This window comes from Hippocampus comes, unplaced genomic scaffold (assembly GCF_001891065.2).
Source record: "Hippocampus comes isolate QL1 unplaced genomic scaffold, H_comes_QL1_v1.1 scaffold174, whole genome shotgun sequence".
Lineage (NCBI taxonomy): Eukaryota > Metazoa > Chordata > Actinopteri > Syngnathiformes > Syngnathidae > Hippocampus > Hippocampus comes.
This window is the reverse complement of record NW_017805983.1, coordinates 6,834,780-6,845,944: the sequence shown is the minus strand read 5'-3', so window position 1 is coordinate 6,845,944 and position 11,165 is coordinate 6,834,780. Positions and strand designations below refer to the sequence as shown.

At 40.9% G+C, this 11,165-nt stretch overlaps 1 protein-coding gene across 2 annotated transcripts; it reads right to left on the bottom strand.

Annotated features, from left to right (window-relative positions):
• Window positions 1-1,722: 1,722 nt before the first annotated feature.
• Window positions 1,723-9,500, bottom strand: spo11 (SPO11 initiator of meiotic double stranded breaks). 2 transcript variants are annotated; one of them, XM_019891354.1, is made up of 13 exons: window positions 9,242-9,500; window positions 8,659-8,769; window positions 7,995-8,083; window positions 7,703-7,769; window positions 7,511-7,619; window positions 6,489-6,575; window positions 5,304-5,340; window positions 5,093-5,202; window positions 4,863-4,962; window positions 4,141-4,178; window positions 3,192-3,268; window positions 2,676-2,787; window positions 1,723-2,308 (listed from the first exon to the last, which is right to left on the bottom strand). In XM_019891354.1, exons 1-13 carry the CDS (start codon window positions 9,277-9,279, stop codon window positions 2,189-2,191), a joined length of 1,095 nt encoding a protein of 364 aa, XP_019746913.1. In that variant the 5' UTR covers window positions 9,280-9,500; the 3' UTR covers window positions 1,723-2,188. The 2 variants fall into 2 exon arrangements, with proteins under 2 accessions (XP_019746913.1, XP_019746915.1); XM_019891356.1 differs by lacking the exon at window positions 1,723-2,308 and having other exon boundaries at window positions 2,682-2,780.
• Between the last annotated feature and the right edge of the window lie 1,665 nt (window positions 9,501-11,165).

Below are 11,165 nucleotides of genomic sequence, written 5' to 3'. Positions count from 1 at the left end.
ATGATTGTTGACCTCTCTTTTCTCTGTTCCCTCCGCCTGTCGACTTCGTGTCTGCACTTCATACTCATACTCTGTGCTGTGTGCAAAGCGCGCATGCTCAGTGCAAACAAAACACTAAGCGAATGCGCCCAGCGCACACTCTGCCAATGAGAGCGTCACTTCCCCCTAATGTAGTGGATTTGCAATTGCACTTTATTTTTGGACAGTAAAAAAAATAAAAATAAAAAAGTATGCTCCCCGAGGTCAAACGCGCCCCCTTTGACGGAGCCTCGCGCCCCCCTGGGGGGGGGGGGGGGGGCGCTCCATGATTGGAGAAGCACTGCTCTAGCCTAAGATTGTGTGACTGCTACCATTCAAGTAGAATCTCTTCCGCTCACTTATCTGACCAAAGTGGAGAGGCTGTTGACAAAAGTCACACTCGGCTGATGAGTGCGGACGCAATTCCAAGCCCATGTCTTTCCAAGTTTTTACCAGACACTCTGTGGACACCAAGCAGAGGGTTAGCAGCGAATATTAGTTCAGTATCTCATGAAGGGACACTGCCTTACTGAGCCTTGAACTCCTAACTGTGAAATGATGACATTCACAATACGTATTTATCTCTCGGCATCCTGTAAATTATCCCTATTGTGTCACCCTTCCATTTGTTTTCTGAGTACATCCTAGAACACTTTCATTTGACAGACAAAAAATGCCTGGCAAAACATGGCCAAGTCCATGCACTCTCATCCAAGAGTGGTGCAAACAGAGGATGGTCTAACCGCCAACATTTACTCAGCAGCAGTCAGCTGGCCATCACAAGCGGAAAGAGGAAGGCTTCTCACAGACTTGCTACAGCTCTATAGTGGTACTAAAGAGTGTATATATATATATATTTTTTTAATCACAATACACTACTCCAGGGGTGTCAAACTCATTTCACATTGTGGGCCACATAAGGCCTCGGTAGATGTTAAGTGGGCCGGACCATCAAAATTATACCATACTCTGCTATAAATAACCAAAACAATATGTCTTTCCTTTGTTTTGGTCTAAAGAAGCAAAGACATTCGGAAAATGTTGAAATTTAATGAACATATCTTTTACAAAATATTTCATGAAGAACCTTAGATTTCCTTCGACAAATGTGCAATTTACTTTTATCATTCACATATATGCATTGCAACTGATCCCACTGATTGTAAAAGGCACAAAACTTGAACAATTGGTATTGAAAAATATACTCATGCATTTTAAGATTAAACGAGATTTATAAAGAAAGGAATTTTTAAACCATTTACACATGTGCGTATAAAATCTAAATTTAATCCCTGCCTACACCTTCCAAACTAAGGAGAGTGCTATTAAATGTGTAAAGAATAAGTATTCACATGTCCTTGACAGTGTCTGCTGTGTTGGGTCTGTCTCAGTGACAGACTGAGATTGCTGTTGTCTTCTTCTCTGATCAAAACAATGTTTTCTACTCTGATCAAAACAGTGTGTCCCCTAGCGGATGCTCCGTGAATTGCACCTTATTAAAATATTCATCCCGTGTCTTTTATGCATTTTTTCACTTTTAAATGATTCTGCGGGCCTGATCGAACCTCCTTGGGGGCCGGTTCCAGCCCGCAGGCCGTATGTTTGACACCCTGCTACTCACTACAATCCCCGGAGGAAAATTGTCTGCAGACATCTACACACGCGGAATTCAACACGCAAGAGACTACATGAACGGGACAGTCATTATCTGCCTTTGTATCCAAGTGTTTGAGATCAACCCATTTTTATTTAATTTCAACAATTATGACATCGTTTCAACATAAATATTAAAAAAAAAAAACAGATCTGGAAAATCTGAAAATATGTTTAAAGACTAGTACTTGGTAATAAGATACCAAATTCCATGTTTTATGATCCCACATTTCTTCTGTTGACGCAAATGTGTTTTAATCTTGACAGTCATTCCCTCTCCCATATTCTCTTTTCCTTCTCCTGCAAACTTAGAGGAAGTTGCCCAAATATGACCACACCCAATGTGACGTCCCCAATGTGACATAGATCGTATAAAAATAGGAAGAATTAATGTAAATGCATGTGAAATAAACAAGACATTTTGACAGTAAAGGTTAAAACGGATCCATTCCATACAACGCTATTTCCAACCAATGCTGTGATTAAGTCCTTCTCCCACGAGGTGGCAGCATTGCACTTATAACCAGCCCCCAAAGCGCAGTTTGTTGGGCAGATAGATGCTGGTGAGGAAATCCGGACCGATGGCTGCCAGCGATTGTATTTCTGCTTTGACTCTATTCTTCTGCATCAACATCATCTGCGATGACAGCAAAACAGGCTGAGGTCAAACTACACACCCACGAATCACATGAGTACAATGTCAAAGAAAGAACTCAATACATTAATATCGTACCTATATTATTATAATTAACGACAAAAAATGATTGTACAAGTTATCCTTAGTTAAATATACAGCAGAGGGTCGCAAACTGGATGAGCACAAAGGTGGAAAAAAAGCACCCTGCGCAGTCCTAGAAGACCCACACAAGAAAAGGACATTAGTTTGGGAAATACAAGTGACAGTGTAAGATCGACAAGTGGAATTTTTCAAGGGCATGTTGGCCACCCCTGATAGCGTACACCGTTCCCAAATTAATCAATGGTTTATCTCTTTTCTCTCTGACCTCTTTCAGCCACTCTGGTTGGGCCGTCACATAGGGCCTTTTGAGGAGGCTGTTGAGTTTGTTTTCATCAGCCTTGGTGAGGGGGATCAGAGCATTCCGAGGAACCTGTAACCTCAAGAATCAAATTAGTGTTTTACCACTGAGCTTGTTTTTTCATGTCACAGCAGGCTACTTAAAAACTCTTCAAAATTGACAAACCGCTGACGTATTTTGTCAAATGGTGAGTCGCTCCACTAGAATTTACCAATAGACCCACCAGGGGGGGGAAACTGCACTGCAAATGAGCATTTAGCCACTTGTATAATGCGATGTGGGCTAGGTAGGCGAGTGGTTAGCACGTTGTCTTCACAGCGCAGAGATACTGGGTTCAATTCCAGCTCAGAACAACTTGCTTAAGATTTAATTTAATCTATTGTTCTCAGGACCTCCAAGCGATAAACTAGAGATAGCAACAGTGACATAAATCAAACAAATAGTCAGGAGGAAGTTGCAGGAGGAGTTGACTTGAGTCCAAACCTCTCAAGGTCAGAGGGGAGGAGGCCTAACCACATGACATTGGGGATGGTCAGGCTTTGGGCCTCAAATGACATGGCCTATCAAAAAAAAAAAAAGTTGACATCAGTACATGGGTTCACAGGTTTGTGTTGGCCTTCTATTAATTACAGCATTTTTTGGACTATAAATTGCACTTTTTTTTTTCATACTTTGGCTGGTCCCGTGACTCATACTCAAGTGCGACTGACACCCAAAGTCGGCATTCCCTAATCCTCTAAATGTGTTGATGGCAGCGAACGATTTCTGGGTGGATTCAAAACTTATGCTTCTAATTATGGAAAAGTACTTGTTTTTATCTTAAATAGGCTTACCTTAGCCAAAATCCTGTCTCACATTATGGCCAAAGGGAGAATCCTGGTGAGTTATTGCATCGATTCGTGCTGTAACTTGTTGTGGCAGATGCCACATGCTAAACAAGCGAGCTAGCTGGGGAGGCGTTCCCTTCTTTTGTTGTCAGGAGAGAGAGGCGACAACAAATTAACAACAAATGTCACATGAGTTGCCATGACTTCTTTTTCCATATCCTATTTTCTTTTGGTGGTTGCCAAAAACCTTTGGTGCACCTTTATCCCAAATAGTTGTTTTTTTCCCTCTTCATGCTGTTTTTAACGTGAAACTCTGCCAAAGTGTCTTGCTGTTATCACTCTGAAATCACTCCACCGCCATCTTTGCTATTGAATGCGTAGAGATGTTGTCACAGCGTGCTGCCGTCTGACTAAAACCTTTTTCATCTCACGCGCTGCCAGCCACCACAGCACGCAGCCGCGCCAATAGCTACACGGCAGCACATACACAATGAATGGGCTGTTTGACGGCGGATTGTACAAGTTCGCTGTCCAAAGGCCCAAACACAAAGTTGGCCACATTGGATAAGACAGAATGGAGCAATACTTGGCCAAATGGGACTCACCAATGATCCATACTTGTAGATACACATGATTTCAATGCCTGGGAAAATCAGAGACACAACATGACACAATCACCAACATCCAAGAGCAATTACCCTGCGAAATGTGCAACAGAGCTCAGAACAAAGTAAAACATTACATATGCGTCCTGCAATGCAACACAAAAGAAGTTGAATGTCTGGATGAGATTAGACCTGGTGGAATGATAGCTTGAAGAGACAACCTGTGGGATAGCTAACAGGTGCTTTGAGTTGCCGACTGTTTAGTGAGAGGAAATACGTTTCGTTGGATGAGATGTAAAACAGGGCTGTACTCAAGCAGATGTACCGTGCGGGTCGGCATCCACCAGAGTGAAGACGGGGACGTGGAGCACGTCCCAGAGTTTTCTCACCATCAACCTGCTGTTCACATCTGGAAAGCCTTTACCCTTAAACAAATTAAAAAAAAAAAAACTTGTATGCTCAAAAAAAAAAAAAAAAAAAAAAAAAACAGCTGGGTTTCGGGCCAACAGAGCTCAGAACAAAGTAAAACATTACATATGCGTCCTGCAATGCAACACAAAAGAAGTTGAATGTCTGGATGAGATTAGACCTGGTGGAATGATAGCTTGAAGAGACAACCTGTGGGATAGCTAACAGGTGCTTTGAGTTGCCGACTGTTTAGTGAGAGGAAATACGTTTCGTTGGATGAGACGTAAAACAGGGCTGTACTCAAGCAGATGTACCGTGCGGGTCGGCATCCACCAGAGTGAAGACGGGGACGTGGAGCACGTCCCAGAGTTTTCTCACCATCAACCTGCTGTTCACATCTGGAAAGCCTTTACCCTTAAACAAATTAAAAAAAAAAAAAACTTGTATGCTCAAAAAAAAAGAAAAAAAGACAGCTGTGCTTCGAGTCAACAGATTAAAAGTGTCATCCATGTGAGATTGGAGATAAAAAGAACGTTTGACATACTGTGATCATGATTAATGGAGAAAGCTTTGTGCAGAAGTCATCCTGAAGAAGTCTCTGAAATGTAGCATCCTTCTCAACTACTAGAATGAATTTGGCAGACGATACAATATCTGTTCATGGTTCAGGCAAAGCACAGTCCCTGCAGCCAATTAGCACAATCCCCCCTCGCTCCAGTACAGGAACAGTCTTGAACAAATAAATCAAAGGATACTACGGATGCCTGCAATGTTGGATGAGACCGCAACAGCCTAAAACAAGATACAACTTTAGAGGAAACATTCATGTCTCATACGCAAATATGCATACTTCTGTCTGCCCCAAGACCCACAATGGTTTGTTTGTGTAATGGTTTGCATAAGGGCACCCTGCTCACGACATCCAAGTTGAATACACACAATATCCGCTGAAAAACCACAAGAACTGTGTCTTGCAGGCACCAATAAGGAGTAAAAGCAGCGAGTTTAGTTTGCGGACATCGATATTGTGAACTCAGCCCTCTGACATGAACTACATAACTGTCTCATTTGTGTCAGGATTAAGATTGACAGACAACTGTGTGTCCTGTTTCCAGTCGGAAGTAAGCAGTGAGTTTCTTTTTCCCCATGATCAGTCACGACCCACTTTTACAGTCAGTTTTCGAAAATGGCCTTCGAAAACACGCGACAAGTGCATTTACAAAAAAGAGTTGAAGAATAAATTCAGATAAAAAGATGGCCCTCACAAAATGTGCAATGTTTCCGCAATGATATACAATATCAAAATTGGACCAAAAGAGAAGGTCTTCTGACTATTAAATCAATGGACAATGCGAGTGGATGGGCACTGCACAATTCTGATTTAATCCCAATAAAAATCCAATTGTTCTGACTGCATGTCGAGATAACTTTCATTTCCTCTTACACACACTGTCGCCTGAAAATACCACAAAACTCTGTATTTCCCTTCTGTTTGGTTGTTTTCCCAATTGCATAGTCTATTATACACAGACAGGACAGTATTTTTGCGTAGAAAATGCACAAACATAAATCATTAATGATTCTGTCACTTGTTTGGCCCATTAACATGTCAGAAAATATGCAAACATGTTGATCATTGTAAAGCAAAATAAAAGCAAATTTTTTCGTTTGATTCAGTACAAAGTCTGCTTTCATGGAGGGTTACAGAAATCCAAGAATTGGTTCATTGTTAAAAAATAGCTATTGATTAATTTGATAATTGATTCGTTAATTTAACAGGAGGCCTGATTTGAATCTCATCCAATTCTATAATTTGTTTTTGTTTTATGTTTGTTTTTGTAATGCTTCTACTTCCATGACTAATATATGAACTGGAACACATTGAGGGAAAAAAAAAATCAGAAGTAGTTCACTTGAATCGTGGAGTAAGTAGAACTTACAGCGGAGTTTGAATGGCAGTTGATCCTCGTCCCGTCCTCCTCCATATAACAAAGATCACCCGAGATTAAACCTTTGGACGTGGCCAACTGTTGGATGAGATGTAAAATTGCAACTATGTTAATTCCGGCTAACTTTGACATGCACCTGATATAGATGATCAAAGTGCGTGAGAAAATATCAAAGGTATGCTGTACACATACACCAGCATATAGTGCATCGCCAATCGGCTGAAAAATATCGGGATATAAATTTGGGCCCATATCGCCCAGCCCTTACTAAGCTAAAGGAAAAACAGCATTTTGTATCTTAAGGGGTGTTCACATGGCAACTTTTACTCCGGTGTAGCACCGGGACTGCCCCCCGTAGAGCGTTCACACATACAAAGTTGTACCGGTGTAGCCCCTGAAAACAGTTTAAACCGGAGCAAATTTATTTAACCCTGCTCAGAAGGTGGTTTAAAAATTTTCTCCTGAGTAAATGCTAGTTTGCGGGGCAGCACCGATATAAAATGGGACGTGTGAACGTTACAGGGGTAGACTCGCTACGCGTGAGAAGAGTTGATTACATATGGGTATTGCATAACTTGCATCCTGGGTAGTTTGCACTTCTTTCCTTTCTCTCTCTCATCCTTTTACGGTGTCTGAGAGACCACAGCGTTGATTTGTCCGCTGTGGTCCATGGTTTTTCGATATGTCACAAACAAGGCGGGGAAAGGGAAGTACACATTACGCATGCGCATGTTTTTATTGTATTGCACGGGCGCAGAAACTGCTGTGTGAACGCAAGTGGGGCTGCACCGGGGTTAACACACTTCTCTTTAGTAAGCAGCTTTATACATGTGAACGCTCCGCAAAATTTACACCGGTGTAAGATATATCGCAACAAATACATCGGTGAAGCACCGATGCAAATGTGTGCCGTGTGAACACCCCTATAGATGCAATGTGATCAAATGTTGTTGTTGCCGTTATACAGTACAATAACAAAACATACTCAAGCCTGTGGAATTGGACACACTCACCACGCGAAGAGATCTTCGAGGAATCTTGAGCATGCAGGACACATCATCCACTATTCTATCAACAATTTTCTGAGAGCCAAACAGCTGTGGATGGTTGTAATAGATGTCTCTGTGGAGAACAATAAAGATAAATAAAAAGCTGATTTGAGGATTTGAAGTTGATAAAGAGGAACTGCATGCTGAAATTAGGACCTTTTTGTGGCATATGAGTTGCTCTGCACAAGTGTGTAAGTCACAGAGAGAATCTTGAGAATCTGGGCTTCAAACAGAGGAGAAAAAAAAAAACATTCCGTTAGGATTGCTTGGAGTGAAGATTAATACAAATCTTGGAAAGGACTGGTGTGAAAATCCATGTCGTGATATCCACATAGTGAAAACAAATATTCCCCTTGCCTACTTGACTTTATTTCTCATTTATGCAAGTAAAAACACAGTAATTAATTGAAACGGAGTTTAAAGACACAAGGAGTGCAAGTAATCTTACAAAATGTGGTGGCAGTTTTTGGGCAGTCACTTCTGATCGTCCGGACAGCACTTGTTGAACTCATCTGAAGCCCAATGGCACTGTCAAAGCTGAAAGAAGGATTCAATTAAGGTTCTCAAGAACAAATGAATGACATGAGGATTTAAAAACACATTCAGTACCGTACAACAAAGAGTGTGGTACATTCTAATTTACATAATTGTACAGCTTTGAAAAACTGCTCTGCCACATGTGAGCAATCAAGAATTCCCCACAGCCTGAGGGCTACCTGTAGGAAGCCCCCCACACCCACCCAAAACGTGTGCTTTGCTGAACAGCTTAGTCACATTAGGTGCTGTGTTCTTTTAATTACTCAGTCATCTTTTGAGCAGCAGGAAGTTATTTCAGCTTCACTTTCTGTGGTCCAAAGCACATTTTTTCGCTGCTAACACCTGGCTACCCCATATGGTCGTTTTGAACTCTCCGTCGTGCAAATTCTAACAGAGGCAGTTTTTCTTCCCTCTGGAAAGAAATTCAACAAGCTGGTGGTCTTGTGTGGCCCAAATGCCTACAAAAACCCATGAAGGTAAATGTTGATTTTTCAGCACAAAATCATTCTGTTATCTTTTCAAGTTCAGCCAGGTACATGAATATGACATATGTTAATCTGATGAAATGAAATCACCTGACATTGTCCCAGCTGGATCTGTTTGGCAGCACAAGGGTTGGTGCCTCATCCTTCGCCAGATGAGTTATTATTTCCAGGATTACATTTTCAATGCGTTTCAAAACCTCCCTGGACATCCAAATAGAACTGATTGTGGACGCAGTCAAGCAAATTCAGCAGCAAATGTTATGATTAGCATCGCAGTAAATTATTAAAATAATATGAATACCTGTACTTTAAATACCTATCAGTTTAAGAAGCATACAGATGTATATGGTTAGTCTTTATCAAATTGCATAAGAATCTTTCTGTCTAGTAATATGATACAGGAAAACACACATGGGGTGCACGTGTGTAAAATGCCTTTAAAAATGCTAAGACCAATTTAACATCAAGCTCAGAGAGAGAAGTGACACAATATACTGTACATGTATATACAATATACTGTATATTACTCCCTCTCGATGTGATGTTTAGGTTTGTTGCAAAAAAACGAGCTTTTGACAAATTTACAATCTAATGCGGACTAGCTAGCCCAACTCAGTGTCACTTTGCATTACACTGTATCGGCTGGTAGTATGAGGAAGAACATTTCTCTTACGAACTACTTTCTTCATCTCCAGGCTGGCGGTCGGCCATGGCTTTGCGCTGTTCAACAAGGGCAGCCAACGATGATCAATTTTAGGGAAGAAATCCGCTTGAAAAATCTCGTCCCTCGCCTCTATCAAAAGCTACGCGAAGCGAAACACGAGAAGCTCGCCCTCACTGCTACCTCCTACGTATGCCCGGTGCTTAATAATACAGAATGTTGTCTTGTTAAAAGTATTTCAGCTTTTTTTTTGGTGTTTCTTACACTAACACAACTACCGCACAATTGTAAAGAATAGTTGGTAAAAATGAATGAACGAATGAAAAAATGCATGCATACATACATACATACATACATACATACATACATACATACATACATACATACATACATAACACCCACACGTTTGGACAGACCAGTAGTATACAAAGATTTGTGAAAAAAGATAAAACCTACCAAATTCTGACATATGTTCCGGCCTGGCACGGCGATATTTACAGTATGTATGATATTCAGTCTATATTATTGATACTGATTACAGTAGTGGCAATATCATACTGTATTTTCAAAATTGCACTGATTTTACAAATAATACCCTACATTTTTCCATAATATATATTTGTTACTGCCTGTAGATATGCAAGCATAAAAACATTTTTCTCCACTGCTTTGCGTATATATTTTTTGAATACTTGCTTGTCTTTGTCAAGCATTTATTTTCCTTTTTGTTTTGCTTATAGTCTGTACACGATGCACAGGACATAAATATACTGTTTGCAATAATATGTTGCAGCAATCGCTCATTTGCAAGGACTTCGGCCTTGGAAGCAAGTCCTGTTGTGGACAAAATATGAAGTTGTTGGAGAGTTGCAAGTCTGCTTACTGTACCAGCAAAATGCTTTCAAGCAAGGCGCCATCCCCATCCTCCGAGTTCAATAGGTGCAGCATTGTTTCAGTACCCCTTTCAATCAAATATTTCTCCCTGCAATCTGCCAAGATGATATGCCATGTGCGTGATTTTGTTCCGGATGTGGCATGCAAAAAGTAGATATACTGTATACTCGTATGTCAGACTCTAAATTGAATGTCCTCTTTTACAATCAATATCATAAGTTAAACTTCATAAAGAATTAAAAATCTGTGTGGGGTTTTTTGTGTGTGAACATTGCTGCTTTGACATCTTATTTTACCAGCAGGATTAATTAAATACCTAATTTCATCAACGCAATAACAACAATAATATCAAAAATAAAAAACATTATAATATATAATATTAAGTGATTCAATGGATCATTACTTTGCATTGCACAATACTTGATTGACAACAAACCTTTCTGCCCCGATTTGCACCATTGTTACATTCCATCACTTTTTTGATCAACCATAATATCAGGTCACCCTGAGGACCTGCCTATTTAACTAATGGCAGGCAAGCATTGTGCGTTTACAGAGCAGTCCATCTTTCACAGTGTGAAGGCCTAGTCAAAGCGTGTGAGAACTCAGAACCAAAGAGAAGAGGTCTGTGCCCCTGACCTGACCCTGAATTTCTCCTAATGTGCAGCTTTACCTAAAGTATTCATTTACCCTGAGTGGCTTTGACAAGCTGCTTCCGTTATAATGGTTCTTAATTTCTGAGTAATTGCTATCTCTAAGTGATGAGGGACAACCTCCTCACCCAAGCTGGAAAAAAATCTATATGTGAACCACCTCAGGTTGTGGGGGTTCTTTTTTCTTGTGCGGCAGAAAAGCTGAGCCCCCTGCTGTTCCCTTTGCCCAGGAGAGATTTGTGTCGAGTGCTAGGCTCTAACCTGAGGAGACAGAGTGCAACGAGTCATGTGCTTGTCTCGGGATGAGTGTTTGTACTGGGCAGGAGTGAGCGGGGCACAAGGGAAGTAGAGGGGGAAGTTGGGGGCTGCAGGGTCAGAGGAAAAAGAAG